General features: G+C 25.4%; 1 protein-coding gene across 3 annotated transcripts in view; it reads left to right on the top strand.

Annotated features, from left to right (window-relative positions):
* The first annotated feature begins 6645 nt into the window (after nt 1–6645).
* The window catches only part of LOC107167449 (pancreatic triacylglycerol lipase-like), a 28050-nt gene continuing 10808 nt past the window's right edge, over nt 6646–23887 (top strand). The window contains exons 1-3 of one of the 3 annotated variants that reach the window (XM_015516494.2): nt 6646–6983; nt 19503–19598; nt 21564–21692. In XM_015516494.2, coding sequence (XP_015371980.1) covers nt 21569–21692 — 124 coding nt within the window. In that variant the 5' untranslated portion in view covers nt 6646–6983; nt 19503–19598; nt 21564–21568. The remainder of the gene's footprint in view (nt 6984–19502; nt 19599–21563; nt 21693–23887) is intronic. The other 2 variants (XM_015516493.2, XM_015516492.2) reach the window with 2 other exon arrangements.

Below are 23887 nucleotides of genomic sequence, written 5' to 3'. Positions count from 1 at the left end.
AGTTGCATAGTGTCCCTAATAGGTAGATACTTAAAAATATCGAATACAATTATTATTGTCGTATGGGTCATATCCTTTTTTTTATTATGTAGGTATTTAAGTGAAATTGAAATTAATTTAAAAAAAGTTGAATTAATTCATGAGTGTTAAACTGCCATCCTCTTATTTGTCACTCCCGTTAAAATATCTGATCCTTTGTTCATTTAATTCACAAATGTTTTTAAATAGGAAACCTAAAGCTAATAAATCGCTAGAAATAATTAGGTATATTTTGTTGTATACCTAGTTAAACTTAAATAGTTTTATGTTTTCCCAAAGTCTTTCGTAAATGTTTCGTTAGATAATGACAGTTTTGTAGGTTAAGTTCGGGTTAAGAAGTGTATTACCTACTTTCAATGACTGTACGCAATGAATTTTTTATAATGTTAAATAACGAATAACGGTTCCTTTTTCGAGAAATGACGTATAACTTACACTTGCGTGTTATATATTATTATGTTATATCGCATACCGATTGCTTTGAAATTAAAAACCGCGAAGATGTATTTTAATGAAGTGTACACATTTCACTAATATACGTATTACATATTATAGGTATTGATAAATTCTCATTACTTACAATACGATAACGGTTTATTATAAAATATAAATACCATACAATATATAATATAATATACAAATATACCTACCTAATTTGGAGTGGAGGGAGATAACATATACATTTTAATAATAGTCAGGTTTTTACGGGCGCCTCTAGGTGGTATTATGAGTGGAATCCTAACTGTTACGCGTGTACACGTAACTATAACTACATTTACCCAGCGGCTGTTGTTGTTTTTGTTAGTGTCGTAAAAAACAGTGCCGACTGATGTTTGTGTATATCACTATATCAGTGTTATATTACTTCATTACTACATATTTATAGACAATATTATCATTTTATAAGGTATTTAGGTTAGCGGGTTTTTTTTTGCTCGCAAACATTTAGACGAACATTTTCTTACTATCCTATGGCTGGTCTTGTGCGGTTCGAGACACGAATGTAACCGAGTGATGCGTGTTATGACGTGAATCGTGGTTATTATATTATACCAATATTCTGCAATGTATTAATACTGTACAGTGTACATATTATGTATAATGTACTCGTGTAACATAATATTGCATGAACAATAGTACAATATAATTACTATGTAATTACGTCCTAATACAGCATCCGACTGATGATCCATCGACCACCGTAAGTCTATCCTATTCCTTCTACAGATTTAGGGGCCTATCTTATCCATATGGTCATCATAATCAACACTAATGAAGTACCTTATGCGTAATGAGCTAACGACCATTGATTAATACATACATATTTTTTTAATTTCTGAGTGGAGCGATAAATCTAGTATTATAATGTTATTATATTGAAGTGTGTTTTTGTGATCCCTTTAAGATTTAAATTTTTTAGTAAGTATAGTCATATATATATAATAGAAGTATACATATATATATATAACGTATACCTGTATTATATATATATATATATATATAATAGTTTATACTTTTTTATTTTATTTAATATTTATATTACATATAGGAATAGTAAGTTGTTGTTGATAATAATGACGTTGGCACTATATGGTATTTTTTGATAGTAAGTTATTAATGCTTTAGTAAGTATACTTTTTATTTAAATATACTTTCAGTCTGCAAATTATACATAATATCAGTATTCAGTAGTTACAATTTTATAGTTTATTTTTTATAATATTTTAATAATAGCTAAAATCGTACTAATAACGACTAATAATATTAATACCTAATTATATAGTTCCACAATTATTTTCTTCAGAGATATTCTCATTGTTTTTTATAACTGCCCATAATGGTTTATTATTATATCGTGTGTTCACCAATTTAGGGAACACTGGATTTATCGTCAGGATTATGTTAGAATAAATCGAATTTTTTTTTACAAGTTAGTGTTATATAAATACACATTTTCAAATAAATTTCAAATTTTTAACCTTCTCGAGTCTCGGTACGCGCATGCGCAACGCAACTTATTTTTTTAAAATAACAATTGGTATTTTTGATACCAAATTCGGATATACTGAATTTTTTTAAGTAGTTTTGACCTGTTAACCATGGTTCTAAAACCAAAATTGACTGAATGAGAGCCATACATTTTTAATAAATAATACATTTTTACAATTCATTATAAAACCATTTATAATTATTTATTATTGGTTACTTTTTGAATTTATATATATATATTTTTATACGTAATATAAATAAGATTAACTTCATACGGATATAAAATTATTTAATTAAAAATGATTACAACTGTATACGTATTAATTTTCAAAAAGTAACCAATAATAAATAATTATAAATGGTTTTATGCATTTTATAATTGTATTACATGGCGTACAGAGTTACATAAAAGGCTTAAAATAATAATAATAAACTTTTTTTTTGAAAATAGATTTTATTTATTATGTCTTAACTATTATCGTGCTTCAAGTCTTACAATTTCAACTAGGCTATTCGATGATTTAACAATAGTTATTGTAGTGTATAACGTAGCTAATATTCATGTTGTGCTATTACGTGTATATTATATGGATAGGTATGTTTACTGTATACAAAATATAATTATCATTTATACTAAAGCTTCTATAATATACTTACTATAGACTATAGTTTATAATATAAGTATATATAATATATGTATGAGTAATAAGGAATACACTGCGTGGCCATCCGGTACTCCGTAGCCTGCATGTTATGCACAACTCTCCATGCGGCGGCCGGAGCCAAAACCGTAATGATACGGTGAGTGATGTCAAAAAAACATACTTATATTTATGTATACGTATGTATATAATATATATAGGTATATGGGTATACCTACATAGTGGTTAAAAAAATACCATAGTAATAACGTTATGGTAAACACGAAGAATTTTCCGCATTGTGAGGTAACATCAAAAATATATATTATTATGTCACACAATAATATGATGATCACAGTAGGAAAAGGCGTATTTAAATATATAGGATATGAATTGAATTGTTTCGCAGACATTATTACATCATAATATGTACTATGGTACCTACGTTAAAAATAATTGATCAACGAAAAGAATAATTTTGATTGTTTCATTGAAGCACTATAATAGGCACAGATATGACGTAGGTATTATAGTATTCACTATATATTGTTATAAATACTTACATTTATCGACACGAGCAAAACGTTGTAAAACGTTTGACCACAAAATAAATTAATTTTTGACCCTATTCGGCTAAATATTGTCACATAATATATTTCCTAAACGTGACACATTTTTCTTTACCAAAATATAAAATATAATTATACATATCTGAACATTATTTATTTATTTATACAACATTGGCTTAATAAAAAAATAATTTATAATTACTAATTGAATATTCATAAAAATAAATCGTTAAATTAATGAAAATAGAAAATATTACTAGATATTTTAAACAGTCGAACTTATTAAAATACTCTTAAACAATTAGGTATTATACGAACTGAGTTTAAATTATTTATTTATTAAAAACAATATGTATATAATAAGTAAACTTCACGCGTAAATACCATACTATAAATGTTTTTTTTTTTTTATAAATTAAATGTATCTAGCTGTATATATAGTTACTAAACATTAAACATAGTATTATGAACAAAAACGATTCTATAATTGAATCATTTTATTATAACAGCGGTGCATTGTCATTGTGTGATTTGTATTAATTTTTGTCGTTTGTAATGAATAGTGGTTTTTTATTTATTCAACCTGAAAATATTATACTTATAGCATCACTTTTATATTTCAAACTCCAGGGAGTACGTTATATTATAGTTATAGAGTAATAATTTTTATGAGGCAACCGTCTATTGACATTATTATTGAGAAAAATAGTAAACATTGCGTATTTTACTTTTGGTCTCTGTTCAGTGCCCTTTCTATTTTAGCTTAATGTGACAGTGGGCTTATATTAAAAAAATAAATATCTGATGTATAAGATGCATGCTATCATATAAGCTATAATATGGCTTGTACTTACACCTGACCTAGCAACATGTTTGTTTGTGTTATCCCAGATTGCATTAAGACTAGTGGGAGAAAGAAAAGGTTTGTTTATATTTTATAGTAGGTTAACTTTTTCGTATAGAAATCTAAGAGAAGAAATTGTTTGAATGTCGTGGTTATGTAAAACATAGAAATCTCAAGTGCTTTTGAATATCAAAAATATTTTACAAAAGTTTTGTTTCCTTGAAAAATTTAAATTGATCCTAAACCATGCTTTAAAAATATGAAATGTATCCTAACAATTCTAAAACATCGAAATATTTTAAAAATCATATTTTAATTCATATTATCAAGAGCCTGATCTTATTATGTATGTAAAACTATATCCAATTAATCATAAAAAAAAAGCTAATGCATGAAAGTCCTAATAATGGACACTGTCGTTTATAAATGATGTGTATTAGTAATAATTAGTACGATTGTCTATTGAATTAAACCAAACACGTTTTGTTAGTAAAGAAGATTGCAATGAATACGTATTTACCAGATAGACACATATAATGGTGATTTGCAATGAAATTTACTAATATAAAAAAGTTAAAAATTGTTAAATGTTTTTCTGGTAATGTTCAAAAAACATGCACCAATGAATTGATGAAATCATTTTAACGCGTTTTACTTTAATATATATAGCTAGGTACTTATACGAGTCCAGTTATACGTAAGATATAATTAAGGTTTTCTTTACGTTTCATACAATTCTAATAGGTTTGAATGAATCGATTTACTTATTATTTTTTGTCGATGAAACGTGTTTTTTTCTATGTAACGGGGTCGTAAATATAAAATCGAAAATACTGAGTCGTATCCCAGGCTTTCAATACTCTATTTCATTTAATTCAATGTTATATAATGTTGTTGATCATTGCGAGTAACCTAGATTGGTATATATGCGTATAATATGAATATAATATACATAGTTACCTACTTTATGAAACACTCATTTCATGTTTTAATTTTTAAAAATGGCAGATGGCAGCAATATAAAAGTCTAAAAAAGCTATTATTTAACCTCTTTTCTTTCAGTAATAATACATTATTTATATTATGATTGTATAATAAATTATCTATGTCATTATAGTTGTGTTTATTGTCAGTTTTTTTTATTAAATCTTTTTCAGTTAGATTATTCTATAACCAATGTTATATAGTGCTAGCCAGTGGTACAATTTTGTTTCTAAATTTTTCTATAGAAAGAAAACTTTTATAAAGCATTTAGTGACACCACTAAAAGTAGTTTAAAGTAGTATTCAAATATTACAATAAATATTTAGAAAATACATATATTATGTACTTATCTAGATTCTAGAAAGTAAAGAATAATGTTTTAGTATGTTAATTTTCACTGCATATAAATATATTTTTCAATGTACTAAATCGTGCATTTAGGTTCAACTGTTTTTAACTATAGTTCTGTTATTAACTATCAAAATAATATTATTTGGATGTCTAACAAATCTCTAACATTAGGTATATGAACATGTCTTATAATTATACTAAATTAAATTTATTTGTGGTGGATATTAGATGTTTTCATTTGTAGTTTTTTGCTTGAAAGAAACACAAAACAATTACCATTAACCAATTAGTTTTAAATTCAAATTTAGAAAAAAAATTCTTATTTTTCTTTTTTAAATTAATTTTCCCACGTGAATGCTAATGAAGTATTTAATTTAGGTGGATTCTTAAATCACAGGTAAGCATTTAAAAAAATGTTTACATTTGTTCCAAACTATAAAAAAGTATGTGTTATATTGGTTTGGTAATTAGGCCTATATAATATATAATAACTAAGGAATTCAATACTCATTTTGATTCAGTACCTAAATTTGTAGTTTTTCAGACCCAGAAAATTGCCAGTAAATAATTATTCAATGATATTACTATCGGACTACTAAAAATAAAAACAATTAAATAAAAAAATATATTTAACTAAAATAATATAGTAAAATAATGTTTGTAAAAATTAGTGTAACTATCATAGTGATATTATAATGTCTCTATCAATGTTTCTTTGTTGTACTCACAAATAATTATCAATTTATTGTAAATACTATATTCAACGTAGGACAATATTGAAATGAAATCTATCCAATATAAATAGTAGGTATAGGTAGGTAATTGAAATGATCTCGAACGCGTTTAAGCAATTACTGCACTGTCTAGTATTTGAAATAATAATTTGTGATTAATGCTATTTTCATAAGGTAAATACCTTATGTGTATCAATTTTTGTTCTAATTATAAAATTTTCGAGTACCTACCCAACTAGTTCACTTTTTGTTTTCCACTATAGGTTCCACAATAATAATAGTAATATATCACATTTAATACAGTGTTTTTCCGGGAGTAAAAGAGAATAAAAACATTAAACAGATGACCAACTCATAACACGTTCACCTGACCCAACCCAACCGGTCCTCGACATTCGAGTCACGGTACTCCTGCACAGACGTAATCCAAACGTACGAATGCCATATAGTGGGGCAGCTGAAATGGAAAGCGATTCCGTCGTGACGCTTCAGTATTCGAATAGACATAATGTTTGATGGACAAAAGCAAATTAGATAATAATAACAAGGTACTTGTCGTAATCAGTTAAATATCCGCGTGGTTTGTTAATTTTGTTAAATAAATTGTAACTTTTGTATGTTAGTACGTTTTATAAACATAAATTTTAAACTTTTATCAAACAATATTGAGATTTCTAATCACTGTAGTTGATTAAAAAAAAAAAAAACGGTTTATCTATGCTTGATAAATATAGCTGCTCATAATTTACTATACTATTAGGATGACAACAAGTCGAAAGACCAAGTACTTCAAACTGTCTCAAAATATGAAATTTGGTCCTCATAATATCAGGTAAATACAAGTCTAGTTACATTATATGAAAATTAAATATGATATTAGATGAATATTAACACCTAACTGTTTATATGAATGTCGGATGTGTTTAACAAAAAACTATTCATAGCCAAACATTTTTAAAAAAAATGTGAATAGTTGGTAAGTTTGCCGAGTCAAAAAAACGATTTGTTGTTAAAACTTAAAATTAATATCTACCTATTGATGAATCTTTGAAATTGAAAATATATTTTTAGCATAGTTTAATGTACTTTGTAAATAATATTATGTTCAACGTTTTGTTAAAAATTTTCCAATTACTTATATTTATTTACCGTTATTTTTCTGCTTTTCGCAATAGATTACCGGTAAATTAAAAATTCTTCAACTTCTCCAATTACCACAAGTATTATGTTAAATTTTTCATTTACAGAAGTCTCATATCAAGTCAAAGTATTTACTCTCCTTATAATGTGAATTATAACTTCTATTTTATTAATTTTTAAGTATCTTTGATTACATGTCGAATGTCGATATAAAGCCATGGTTTCTGATTTACTGATTGTTTGAGGGTACACTATTTAAAAATATAATTATAAATGCTATATATTAATATATTGCTAATATCATGATTAAATACAGTCAATTAAAACTTCATTAATATTTGTAAAAATTAAAAAATTGACGAGTTAATGTATCAAAATTAATAAGCGATATTAAATTTCAGTACAGTAAAAGGAAATATTTTGACGGCAAACGTAAGCACGATAATATAAAATTATTATTGTACTTAAAAAGGCACCTGTTGTGAAAATATTGTTTATTCAGGATAAGGTTTATTTATTTTCTAATCATAAATGAGTATATTTACTATATTTAGATAATAAACACTTATTCGAATGAATTGTTGGATATTGGCCCATAGAAAAGAAGGTCGGACATTATGATGTAAACCAACTAAGATAAACACTAAATCTGGTTACTGATCCCCGACAACTTTTATTTCGCATATTTCCCCTCTTCGAATTCAACTGCTATACGGGTAGACATAAATGTACTCTCACTCTATGTCACCAGTTGCAGTAGCTATTGCGTAATGTAATTTTATAAGAATCAAATTGAATGTATTGCGAATTATATCCGGGCAAGAAAATCATGCATAATTTGTCTATGCATAGTTATACCATGCTACTAACTTGTTTTTTGATAATCGTGTTTGCAAGAACATAAGTCACGGGCTCAAATCGAAAATATTGACTTCGATGACCCATTCTTATTTTTTATGGCGTTTTAATTATTTCCATATCAATCAAAAATCTTCAAAAGCAAATGCTCTTCACAATCATACAAATATGCATGCTTTAAGTTTTAAACAATACGAAATATTACGTATATAGATTACAGATGTATTGTTAAATCTAGTATATATTATGGATAAATGTATTTACATTTTTAATTATTACAATTTAATGAACTAATGGTGTTATTGATCGGCAAAAATGTATTGTACAGTAGTAAAACAGTTAATCTTTATTCTTTACATAGATACATTAATAGTTAATCATTTTATTAGAAATACGTCATAATACATAAAACTTTTATATTTTACAAAATTATTATTAATTCGCAATTTTAACACCTGCGGTGTTGTTTCTTTAATTTAAATAAATACATACTCAATCACACTGTAGTAATAATGGTCGTAAATAATCTTTTAACTATTATAATATTAGTAGGTTCGTTTAAATAGCATAATGTATCATCCTAAATCAATGATTGATATCAATAAACTTAAAAATAGGTTGACGTATTATATTTAAATGATAACACATGAGAAAGTATTGGTAATTTTAATTTTATTAAAAAAACAAATAACTATTATAATGGGTCTCTTTAAAAAATAATCGTAGAAATATAACTGTTTATAGAGCTTATTCAACCACCGCCCTTGCACTGCAATTAATAAACTATAAGATGCATGCAAAACTGTAGTAATAAGATTGAATTTGAATTATGTAACTTGTAACTCCATTCATAAAATTAAAATATAACGACTAGTATCCCTGTATTAACGGGTGTTTTCACTTTCAAAAACGATTTCGTGGTCGAAGGTCGATCGCCTACGGAAGTTCATTAACGTTATTTGTATAATTGCTCTTTATCATCAACGGAAACGTATTTTTCTACCTGATACACAGAATTCACTTGTATTTACTTTCTCTATGCGTTGCTCTAGAAAAAAAAAAACAAGGACAATTAATACCAAATTAAAAATAATAAATTGTAAAACTGTAATTTAATGTTTTAGTATAATTTTCGGGTGTACGAAAATAGTTATAAATTATGATTTATAATAGACGACTTAATAATTTAATAAACCTATATATATATATTTTTTAATTCTGAAGGACAAATTGGTGTTTACAGTGGAGTTCTTTTTTTAATTTGTCTAATTTCTGTTGACACAAATGTGCATATAACTGAACTCCACGCAGAATTTTTTCTTGAATGTGATGATATTAATTGTCATTGATTTAAAAGTCCTTATTTTTATTACGTTTCGTGTGATTTTGTTGTGTAGGTTGGAATTTTGAAACGCTTGTGTTATTAAAAAAAGGTTACCTATATTAAAGAGTTGGTCATTTACATGCCGTAGCTATATTTTCGACAATGTTTTAATGTTGTATCAATGTTCAATCTTTTCTATATTTATACCATAATTATTATGTATCAACATTTCATGTAGAATTTTTTTAATTCTACGTTATGAAAACGAGTTTTTACTTTTTATTATGTAGTGTAGAATATTGTGTTATATTAAAACTCAAATGTAGCTCCACCGCATTTTATAATATTAAACTGTAAGAATGTTATATACCATATTATAATAACGTAGTTATCTATACTACATTATATTATTTATTACTAAACACAAATGCACGTAGAAATTCCGAATATCTAATATCTCTGATATTTTATTAATGTGATTTATAAAATTAAATTATTAGTTAATAGTTATTGAGAATATTCGACTACAGCTACAATACAATATAATTATTATTTAGTATATAGCACTCAATTACACTTTTAAGAAGTATAATGTTATAATATAATGTGAAAATTCATGTTTATAATAATTTTATTTGGAATAGCTGACTAGCTAGTTGCTCACCCAGGTAATATACATATTATAATATTATATTTTATTCAATGTCATTGTTACGATGGTAAATTTAGTAAATTTTACTAATCAGTATAATCATTTGGTGTAATTACTCTAAAAAATTGTCTACTACAAATAAATAATATACCATCTACTAATAGAAAATCATAAAAAATTACTTTAACTTTTAAGTAAAAATTGATTTATGATGTGTAAATTACTATGAAGTACATTTACATAATTTTAAAGTTATGATCGGATGACTAAACAGCATTATACCTAATTTAAATATGCCTATGATTCCAAGTTAGATCAATTAAATAAATCTACACAACATTTATGATTAATAATTAAAGAATAAATATGTTTATAAAATAAAATAATATTTGTTTGTCTAATGGTTGGTATTATCAATTTGAACTGATTAATAATTTTATTATTTATTAACAATACACATGTTTGAATTTTACTATTTAGTAATTATATTAAACTTTTTAAACCCAACGAATTTGTATGTCAATCTTGTATGAGATTATTGTGTGTAAACTCATAAATAATTAATAACGTGATGAATATAAATGTATAGTGGCTGCAGAATATAGCGTTCTTGACCGATTTATTTTTGTTTCATCAAACTGTTTATATAAAACAAACACATATTTTAAATTTTAATAAATATCTACGGTAATCCGTTTTTTATGTCGAGAGAAGAAGGGTTAAAATAGGACTATGAGCAAACATATTTGTAAACGTTCACATAAATAATTTTAATATTATTATGGTTGGCACTTTGATTAACAAACAAGTTAAAGTTAAAGTTATAGAACATAATAATATAACACCTAAATGTCACTTAAATCATATAAATCAGATTCCTATATGACTCCTATGTAAATGCTGATGTTTTTCTTGACTTATAAAGCAATAATATGAAATAATAAAGGTGCCTAAGTCCTAATAAAGAGTAATCTACAGAAATTAAAAAAGATATTTCCAGATTATATTAATAATACTTTTTAATCGGTCAATCAATAATCAATCATTCGTAATATATTTTTAAATTTTTCTGAAATTCATAACAAGCACGTCTTGTTAACATTTTCAATCGATTCTTTTAAATTATAAATACCTACCCTACTCAAAATTGTTGTAGCATTTCTCTTATTAAAATGATATAGGTATATACTATATATATATATATATATATATATAAATAGTAAGTGAGAATATATTATACAGATAGTATTTAAATACTAATTAGTAATTACATACATTACTATTAATGTGAAAAATAAAATTACATTTGTTGTTATTTAACTCAACCAGTTTTTAAATACAGTAAAATCTTTAACGGACACCTCTCAATTGCAGACACCTCCAAATAACGGATGGAATTTTGGAAACGGTGAAATGTGTACTAACTGTATTTCTCTTTTTAATAACGGACACCTCCAAATAGCGGACGACATTTAAGTGACCCGTAGAGTGTCCAGTATTTAGAGGTTTCACTGTATTATCTATTTATTATTATCTTGGGTTTTTGGCTAGCTAAGCAATATTGATGTAGTACTTAGTACTAAAATTATGTTTTTTCCGTGAATTTTGACGATGAAAATGACAAGATATTTTTTATATTTATATTTTTTAACATCTAATTGATTAGGAATCAGGTTTCTTAACAGAGGATTTTTTTATTTATTTTTCAACGTAAAGAAAAGCTTCCAACAACCTGTATTATATAGATCTTAGCACTAATATGATTTTAACCAAGCTAAGGCTATAAATATTTTTTTTTGAATGAGAGAAAATTTTATTTTAATAATAAGTCAAACCTAATAGCTAATGTCTAACTATAAAGTTTGATAGTTACTATACACTAAAATCTATATATTATATATTATATATATATAGCAGCAGCATAATTCCAACGATGCTTAAAACAATGTCATCCATATGATGTGACATATTATAAAATCTGTAAATATTTAAAAACGTAGCTTTAGACCTAAGACATAGATAACAATAAGAGATCTAGAAACGACTTGTTGTAAAATTTAAAATATAAATAGACTCTATAATAGATAATAATACACCTGTTAAAAATATTCTGTCCGTTATTTTATTTTAAGTTATATAAATTACACGTGTGTACACATAATCGCAATATGACATTAAAAATAGTATAATATATCATGTCAATCTATAAGTGCAAGAAAGAAAAATAGCTCGTTGTACGTATCATTTGAGACTGTTGTTTACAATGAGATTTTAAATGCTTATTGTTATAGGTAGTCCGTAGACAGATACCTACTTCCTTTTTGAGTGTTAAAACTGTTCAACAATATCAGATTTTCTTTTCAAGGCCTTTAAGTGGAAATTTAATACAGTATTATTTTTATTGTTTACAGCAATTATATTATCATTATATAATATATTATATATATAATTATATATTATTTATATGTAATATATTATATTATTAACAATAGATAGCTAATATAGCTACATAAATAAAATAATGCATTTGCCAAATGTAATACCGGTTATAATAATATGGATTAGCAAAATCGTATTTTTAAGGTTATTATGAGATCAACATTTTTTTTTATACAAATTGGAGGCCTAGGTGCCTAGGCCTATAATAAATAAAATTATTATGAATATAACTAATATATTATCGTTAAAGATTGAACAGCCATTGCAGTGGTATGCATCGATTATTATATTTGACTGGCACCTGTGATTCATAATTGTTTAACTAGTCTAAACTATGGTTTTACTACTTTTCTAAAGTTCTCATAAGAACTATATTAATATTACTATGTACATAGGAGTATTTTCAAACATTAATGATGATTAGCATTTAAACTACTTTTATATCTATTTCTTATTCAATCGGGTTTTTTTATATCGATCATAGTATTAATACCGATAAAATATTTTATGTTTAAAAGATTTATCAAATAAACAATTCGTTTATTGTAGCTGTATTTGTATATAGTGATTTTAAATAGTAATAATAATTTTATTTTAAATTAGACAATAGAAATTTTTATATTACATAAATAACTATTGTAATGATTAATGATTCGTTATTAATAATGTACATGTCTTTTTAAATTATAATTTAATATAATGATTACATCTTACATCTAAAAAAAATTAAGATGATAGTTTTTGATTTCATAATATTCTGTTATTATTATAATTATTATCTTTTTGTAATGATCTTCACGATTTAATAGTCGGGCAATGAAATTCGATAAGTTAAAAAAAGTTTTTATAGAATATTTTTTTTTGTCCCTTATCCTACATTCGTTATTTAATTAAATTTATTATTTCAAATATGATTGTGGAACACAATTTCGTTTGTATTTACTTCGCGACTAATACACCATTCATAGGCTTAAATATTTACTAAATAGTACTAAATATAATTTAAAACGCTATAGGAACCTAGGTAATAATGAAAAATATATTATTAAAAAACTAAAAATTTCAAAATATACCTATGTATTTAAATTTGTGATGAAAATAATAAAAGTATAAAAATGTGTAGCTGTTGAATAATCTTTAGTTTTTTTCTCTGAATGGTTTATTACTGTTTTACTTTTGGTAGAAAAAAAAATACAATATGCATTGCGCAAGAATATTATGCGACTAGAGCGATTCAATCTTAAGCCATCACTATACTTAGTGATTTATACATATTATCGACACGATTGTCATCTCGATAAGTGTTTGATGTGCTTTTCAGAATGACAATGAATTTTTTATCGTTTTTAATGACCTGAATTTTTTGTTATTAAATCTCTTCTCTTATTAATATTACCCACAACACTTCATATTACCCTGCGTGTTATTGTGTGCATATTCAGTCGCAGTCGTCTCGTAACTCTTGTAGGAGCTTTTGTAATCAGATGTAACTACATCTTTGACATTTCACTCTGTAACCGGTACACTTACAAAATAATGTTGTCTTGTGTGTAAAATATAATAATAAAATACTAATACGTTAGGCACTTTCCAACAAAATGTAAGCTGCATTATAGGGCTCTTGCAAGTCTCCGAACGAATAATTAATGGCTAATAAGTACTGCATTTTATTATTTATCAAACACTTTCTTTCATAAAATATATCAATCATTTTACAATCATAGCAATAATGTCTTTTGGTTTTGCGCACTTTGCAAAATCAGTTAATAAAAAAAGTTTTAGGAATGTTAATAACATGGCTAATATCTTATAGGTACCTATAGGCTATAGTGTTATAGCACTGTTATTATTACGCGTAACAGCTGTAGAGAACTATTATTTTCTCATCGAGACATTAATTATTTAGAAATATACCGTAATATTAACTTAACTACCTACCTACTATAATATATAAGTATAGGTACGTTCTTTATTACTCCGGTGTTGTTTTATTCTCACTGAGGTTATAAAGTAATTTGATATTGATTTACGAGGGTAATAACTAATATAGTGAAATTGAATTACTTCAATAAATAGCATTGAAATATATAATTTTTTTAAGGAATTTTATCGAATAGTTGAATAGTTTATTAGTTTATATAATATTTATTTAAGTATATACGTATGCGCATTTCGTTTAAAATGTATCTGAAACATAAAACTATTTTGTGTTAGTAACTCACGGTAAACGTACTTAATTAAATATATTTGCAATGATTATGAGTTATGAAAAATATTACATTTACATGGTCACGGTAGAGAAGTACTAAACTATTTCAATACCTATTTTTTGGTGGAAATAACACACTGTTACATATATAATTGAATACTATGAATATAATGTTAGATTTAACGAAAAATCAAAATAGTAAAATATGTGAGCTTATTGAAATATAGCTAAACATTTACTTTAAATAATTACACATATATATTTCATTTTTAAAAAGTCTTACCTGGGTATTAACATCTCTACTCAAAATTGATTGAAATATGTCTATTGTCTATATAGTCTTATTTATTTCTACGATATAAAATGAAGGTATTAAAAAAAATATCCCAGAATCTATTTAGAATATATAATGTATATTGTATATTATTATGATATTATAGAGGAAAAAAAGTTAACTACGCATAAAATAGGTTGCTTTTTTCGAGTAGGCAATAAAAAATATTTTTTTTTGGAATATTAAAACTACACGTGCGAGCAACGAGCATATTATAATTTGTATGGTGTATCATATAGATTTATTCATGTCTAGGAATCGGGAAGCGAAAGTGAAAACTGTTCGCCCCCGGTGTTCCATCATTTTGAAATGCCTCATGGTGCATGCTGGCTGAAGGTACCTATATAAAATATAAACATGCGTTACTTTCTAACCGCCGCTACTGTTATTTTAGTCTACCCGTATAATACCCCTCAGGTCCACACGGAGGCATATAAGGAATATCATGTTGGAGAAAGTCATTTGACTGCGAAATAGACTCAGAAGAACTTGTCATTTCAATCAAAGAGTTTTTATGACAAAAAAAAAAAAAAGATCAGATGTAATTGATAACGATAATCGCAAAATATGATCCAACGTTGAATATTATTGTGTTAAGAAATAAATCGTCGAGTGATAGGTATAATCGAGTCATCGAGATGATCGTTAAAACGGTTATGCAGGTTGGTAAAATTAATTTTTATACATTTATTATACATACAGGTTATCGCTAACAATTGCAGTGTGTGGTAACCAGCGGTTATATGACATATTTTTGAAATTAAACGACACTATAAAAGACGATTTTCAGGAAGTAACCGAAAAATAATTCAAGAAAAAACAGTGAAATTAAATTTAAATTTGTTATAATACAATATTTCGTTGATCTTTTTTTAATCTTTCGGTTCAAAAGAATATTTCTGTATATAATAATGAAATAGGTAGGAACGAGTATCTATATAGCAGAAATATCTTATGTCAAAGTAGTTTGGGTTGGATTAAAATACAAACTTATTCGATGTAGATAAACATGATATTATTCCATAATTTGATGAGAATATTATTGAACTCTGCATTTAATGATATAGTTAGTGTAACAACGAGACATGAAAATTTAGCAGTAAAATATAACCTAAACTCGTATTACTCATATATTTAATATAACAGTATGTACTTACATTATATTTTGTGTTTTTAATAATAATATAAAATTAAAAAAAAATTAAAATTACCTATAAAACTATAAACGCGCGGCGAAATTCGAATGGCCTACAAACCACCATAATACATATATCGATTTATCTACCTACACTTGTAAGTAGGGATTTCGATGAACGATAGTATTGTGTTACGTAGTTCTAGAATGTATTGAGACGTAAAAAATGTATACAGTTTTATATTAATTTTTTTTTTTAAGACTTGCGTGAATGTGAGAAAAAAATATAATAATAGTTTCGACGAGAGAGAAGCATAAAAAAATAAAATGACGTAGAGAAGGAATTTCAAACGCGTTCCAGACACGGTGAGGTATGTCTGTGTATGACCACTGCAGTGTTTACATCGGTTACGCGCGCACTGTTATAAAAATCGGTTACCGAAACAATACCATAACGTCATTAGCCGTCTGTCGCGTGCGGACCACAACAAAACATTATTGACCTTCTGTATCTATAACACTGCTGCAGTAGCAGCAGTATCCGAATGCTGTTGCACTTCTTATCGCGTAAGGTTATGAACCTTTTACGGGTGAAACTACTTTCTCGCAAGGTAAAATCAGAAATATTCAATTATTACAAGCACGTGCGTATTTTGATACGTATAGGCACGAGAGGAAAATAGTAGTTCATTTAACTGTAATAATAATTTTAACGTTGCAGGCGGAAAAAAATATGAAAATCGGGCTAAATATTTGTACCTAAATTATAATAACAATATAATAAAAAATCGTACCTGTACCTCCTACGTGATAAATGCTATGCTATTATACATCTGTCGATTACACCTACCTGTATTCAGTGTATATATTGTATACTTTTATTTATTATGTTCATTTTGAATAAACTGAAAATTTTAGACATAATAATTACCCCAAGACCATAAGCATAGATGAAGTAATATTCCAGGATTTCCAGGAATTTTGAAAATAATATTCAATATGGCTTGTACAATTATAATTTTATAATTAATAAATTTGCATTGTCTACTTTGTTTACACAAGAAAACTGTTTGATCTAATTTTAGATTGATAATGTTTATTAACCAATAAACATGAATAGATACCCTATAATACGGTAAACAGTTTAAAAGGTTTTATTATGTGCTGCCTATAATATCCACCACTTATAGGTACTTAAATTATTATAAAATATAAAGTAATGGAGTATATTACATTTATACAATTTTCTTTTGAATAGAGTTGAATGGAAACCAATGGAATTACCATTCCATTCGCACCATATATACGTATCACGTACGATATTATTATTAAAAAAAATATATATAGGTACTAAAATATTTTTGTTATTTGTCACATAACTTATGTCAACAGACTGCATTGTAACTTAGTAGAATATTAAATGGTACTTTTCTATGATGATATTTTTCACGTTATTCTTTTCACAGACATTTTCCATTATGTCAATACGCCATAGAAAAATGCCCGAGTTGTTCACATGGTATTAAGTAAAATTGATTTCTTAAATATTGTTATTTGTTCAACGTTCCGTTTTAATTAAAGCACTTTGTAAAATACATTCAATAATTTTTGATTAAAGCTAATAATAATAAAAAAAAAATACATTATTTAGAAATGTAGCATATAATATTTTAATATACACAAAATCAATAAAACATATCCCATAGATAATAATATTTGGTCAGCAATGACTAACATTTTCCGTACAATTTTTTATTTTTAATAAACAGTGAATAAAACATCAATAGCTTACAATAATTATAAATTGTTTTGATATTAATCTGTGTCTATCTAAATTGTATAATTTGTTAAATACCAGTATTATAAATATTGAATCCAACATCACATCTATTTTATACTTTTAAAACTGATTTTAAGGAATATTACTTTTTTATACTAAACAAATATATTAAGGTTATCAGAAATTATACATTTTGACATCAACATTTTCAAAATACTCATCTAATTAATGGTTTACAGTAAAATAAGGTTGGTTTTTGTTTGAAAAATACGTTTTTATACTGATTTATATCACCCCAAGACACTACAGCTCAACGCTAAACAAATCTAAAGAATTGGATGTGCTAACCTTATTAAGTATTGACAGGTACTTAAAAAATGTCTAAAATCAGATTAATAAATTCATTATTAAAGAAAACTGTGGGTGTTTATTAATTTAACATGATGGATGAATGACTTAGTTAGCACTCAGTATATTTTCAAGCTTTTAGTATTACGAACTAAGATAATTTAATAAAATATGTAAAAATGTAGTTTATAATATGTGAATGATTTATTAGTTAATCATAATGTTAAGTTTTTAAACAGTATAATTTATCACGGTTTTTGAGTTATTTTTTGTTATTTTTTGATTTTAAATTTAAAATTGGAAAGAAAGTTGTAAACCACAAAAATAGCTATGATAAATTACTAATTCTAGTAAGTTTTTAATAAAATAAAAAATGTTGTGTCTCATAATCAACTACGCAGTTACATAAAATTGAATTTTTAGTAACACTTACAATTAAATTTCAGTATCATTTGTATATTTAGTGATAAATAATAATTAATTATAAAATAAAATATTTACTTAAAGAAGTGTTTAATTTCCGTATATTATAGAAACTAATATAGACTTAATTTTACAAAAGGTGTTGTACACTTTTCATGCCTCAATTTAATCTAATTTATATTGTATTATTATTATGTATACATTTTAAATGGAGATTCCATTCATTAAAAAAATGATACCAACGTACTCTAATATAAATATTGGTTATATAAATACAAATAAGCATAGTTGAAAAATTTTAAATATGTTATTATGTTTGAAATACTTGGGATAATTGATTTAAAATAAGATGGTTCATTAATTTTGTGTCAAATTACCTTGCAAATCAGGTTAGGTTTACTATAAATAGTAATAAGTATAGGTAGATAAAAGTAAGTGATATTGAAATCAAATTTTAGCTATCATATTAGTTACAATCCATTGTGATTTAAATTGTAAACATTAATAATAGATAAATTATTTAAGTACCGGTACCTGATACCTTCATATTATCAATTGACAATTATGTACAATTGAACATAGAATATAATTTAAAATATAGGTTTAAGGTTGATTTTATTTTAAAGTCTATAGACTTTTAAAATGTCAACATAATATAAATATTAGAATATAAATTATTTTTAATTTGCTTATTTAATTTTTGTTCTAGATTTTTATCTGAATGACGCTTAGCAGGGACCAGGTTCTGTCTGGACGGTGAGTTCAATAATGGAAAAACTAAATCTATTATGAAAATATTAAGTAGGTACCTAGTATAATATTATATTTGATACACTATAGTAATAACACTAATTCATATTATTTTCCATAGTTGTTTAACTTACGAATATTTTTCCATTTTCTAATACTTAAAAACTACTCATTTTCAAACTTAATAATTGAATAACTATTGAACTATTTGCTATCTAGAAGTAAAACTCATACTTTGGTCCTCAATATATTGTAATATTAGAATATATTTTGTGTATTATATTGTTTTATAGTAAGTATGTTCATTGAACAATAATTTGAATATCTTATAAGCTTTTAGTGGAATTGCAATTCATAGAGACATATCGATTGATATTTATCTATATTTCCGTCTTCCCCAATTAGTTAAATAAGTACCAACTTTAAGAATACATATGTTAAAAATAATATAAAATGTACTATTTAAATATTTAATTTTAGTTTTCACATTTTTAATATTGGTATGCCCGAATTTAGTAGATTTATATGACACTCAATGTCGAAACGATTTACTAAAATATAATAAGCGCTGTGCTTATAAATAGGCACCTCTATATGATTAAGTGACAATAAAATTACATAAAATAACTCATCAGTCATCATTGAACCACCACATATAGTGACATTAATATCGTTTTTGGCTCATACAATTTTAGTCCAGGTAAATTTTCTCATTTATGTTTAGATTTTAAAATACTTCCCAAAATATAATTATTTTTTAAAAGCAGTAGTATGTTCTACTTTATATTATTATTAATTAAACCTATTTTATTTTTTGTGCAACCTACCTACTATACCTTTTTTTCATTCATGACTAGGTATTTTTACGAAGTTTTAATCATTTATGTATATATCTGTTAATATCTTGATAATATATCATAATGGAAATACAATATTTAATTTAATACGATTTAATGCAATTAATAAAAACATGAACCTGAAATAATTGGTACATTTAACATTTAGAGTATTTTAAAGCTGTTTTCATGGTAAGAAAATATAACTGATTTAAGGTTTTTATACAACTATATATTATATTGTTTCATTTTATTTTGGTTATACAACGATTAAATTCATACAATGTAGAACTTTCGACTTTTTAATAAATTATTTGAAAATATTTAAGTTTAGCTATTAAAGATTGTGAATAGTGTAAAGTGGAAACGCCATTATTCAAAATTAAACATTTAAGTATATAAATCTTGATCTAAAATTACATACAATGATCAATCTTTGTTTGTTCTATAATATTATTAACGGAGAATTTCGTTTTTATTTTACTTATAAAAAATTATTTTTTAATATTTTACTGAAGAATAACTTATGCACAAATTTGTATATTTTTCTAAATATAACTTGAAGATTAATGTAGGGAATCTAAGATATTCCTTACGGCTTTAGTTTAAGAAAAAATAAAATAAAAAGTAATAATATTTTCTACATGTCTCTAACGAGAAGTCATACAAATATCTGAATATAAAATATTTATATTAAATGCAACATGCCAACATATATCAACTAAAGAAAATAACAGTATTATGCATTCTTATAGTTAAATTTAAATTTAATAAAAGTATTACATTGGTATTTGGTAAACGCTGTTCGCTGATCAGTATTACAATTAGTGATAAATACTGATAATAGTTACATTGTTTCTCATTTTATGGAGGAAAGATGTAATTAAATTTGAGTAAAAAATAGTTATTGTACGACATTACGAGTCATATATTATATTATATTAGATAAATATATGAGAGGATGATAGATTTTATCCGATCGAATAGTGTTGTTTTCAATAGTCAAACTGTAGGTCAACTTAACTATAACCAGAATAACATTCCTTGAATAATTCGCTGAAAATCAATATTTTTTTATGACTTTGGGACAACAATAGTTACTTAGTACTTATCAGGATGCCTAATGCGATTTGCGTGTACTTAATAAGAAATCAGCATGTTTATAATTTTTTTTTCATCTCCAGGAGGTATGGTCCGAGGTCATGTGGCTTTGTGCATAGCGACGCTCGCGACGTTTGTGCGGTCAGGCGCAGCGGGCATTCTCGAATGGGGACGATCCAACCACATAGAGGTCAACATACCCTGGTTACCATGTAAGTTTTTAGATTATCTTTAATTACCATACAATACTGGGTAGTATAAACAATCGTTGATCTTATATTTGAATGAATCAATAAAGTGAGTAATTGCCATTTTCCCTTCAAGTATCACTATTCAGTAGCACATGATTATCGATTTTGTAGATATATTAAATTTTAGTGAACCATTAATATTAATCTATTTTTATAAAACTCAGCAGTAGAATCACAAATTGATTTTTAATAGGTTGTAATTGTTTTAGGTTATTATTGTCACATTTAAGTATTTAACTCATTAAAGTAAAATGGTTATGATAACATACGAAAAATAATAGGTAACTAAGAAAGAAATTGGTTTATAAAACATCAAGCTATTGACATTTCATTTCATATTCAATAAAAACTACGTATGAAAAATTTAGTTTTTACAAATCTTGGTATTAGTACATATAAATTTGTTCTATTAAACGAAAAATATGGATATTAAATGTTACAGAGAACACATCGTTTGACGTTCTGGTTATCTTTTTACAAGATATTAAATTGTAAAACAATACTAAATTATTGTATTTAAAAAAGAACGCTGAACTGAGATGAAATTATGCTTGCTAATAATTGAACTGCAGTAGTACGAGGTTTTTATTTTCTTATTCATAGCGAAACAATAGTGAAAATATAATTAGGTATATTCTCAAAGTACCTTCCTATCACCTAAATTTGATTAAAATATCGTATATGAAACTTTTTAAGTAAACTTCTACACAAAAGAACTTTCACAAATATCGTTGAAAAACCAATAGGCAATATAATACTCGTATATACAATAGAAGCTTTACTCCGAATCTAAAATACTATTGGTAACCTATGTCTCAAAGATGTATATTTGTAAAAATAAATTTAATACAAACTAAAGTTTAAATTGTAAATACGTATAATCTACAAATAATAATATACTTAAAAAAATGGTTATTTTTCTAAGAAATATATTTTTTGAGGTCATTAACATATAAATAATTAAAATGTATTGTCTAAAAATCTACGTTTGAGATTTTTTTACGCTAAAAGTACTAAAACAATAACTCTAGATGTACTTACTGTTCCAATACTACCTATTTAGTGAACATTATTTTAACTGTAATTCATGGTAACACGTCATCTGCGTAACTATTTCAGTTATACTGTTAACAAAAAATGTTAATGATTTATATCAACGTGTAAAAATAAAAATAAAACTCTTACATGATGGGTTCGAACTTTCATATTATTTACTAGAGATTTTTTTATTAGCAGTAACGTTTATAATATGATTTGTGTATATGTAAACGATTTATAAAGCATTATGCTAAAAAGTATCAGCAAAATTTGAAATACAAAGAAAACAATTTAAACCTCATTTCCCAACATTTGTGTTTCTTTTTATTAATTGATAATGCGTATGTATATACGTGAAAATTTATCATTCAATTAAATATAAGTTATTCGGGTAGCTAAAGTAGAAATTTAGATGCAAAATTGTTCTGAATTCATTACGTAGTGTAATAGCCTTTATTCCTGAATTATTTACCACTACATAAAACAATTATCATATTTTAAAATGTGTATAAACAAAATATTGTGAAATATGTTGCAACAATCAACGTACATAACTAAATACATCAATAATTTATATACATCATCCTTCCTTCATGATTTAAAATCTATTTTAGATATTAAATGAAATTCAGGATTAAATTAACATTATTTTTTGAGTTCAATATAAATGAATAATAATTATTAATGATGGCAGTGATTGTAAATATTTATTTTTTTTTTAAACTGCGATTACCAACCATTCAAGCACGTCTTCTATAATTTATTTCCCATGTACCAATAATGATCTTAGCTAATCCAAGCCATTATTTTACAATCTAAATAACATGTTATGAAAATTAAAATCTTCAAAATACATGACAAAATATATAATTTTATATAAAATGTACATTCAAATGTTATATAATACTATATATATAATTTAGGTATAAACTTAACTGTGTAAAAGACAGGCCAGCTGATATTGTTCAATACAAACAATAATAACAAATATATTTAGCTTCAGCCAGTGGCGCCGAAGTAAAAAAAAATATATAGGACAAACATTTAGTGTTTAACCCCCCCCCCCCCCCCCATATCAGGAACAAAAAAAATTTGTATAGACACAACTCGCAATAGAA

Source organism: Diuraphis noxia, unplaced genomic scaffold, assembly GCF_037042655.1.
Source record: "Diuraphis noxia isolate RWA-SAM2 unplaced genomic scaffold, SU_Dnox_SAM2 contig0003, whole genome shotgun sequence".
Classification (NCBI taxonomy): domain Eukaryota; kingdom Metazoa; phylum Arthropoda; class Insecta; order Hemiptera; family Aphididae; genus Diuraphis; species Diuraphis noxia.
This window is presented reverse-complemented; position numbering and strand designations above follow the sequence as displayed.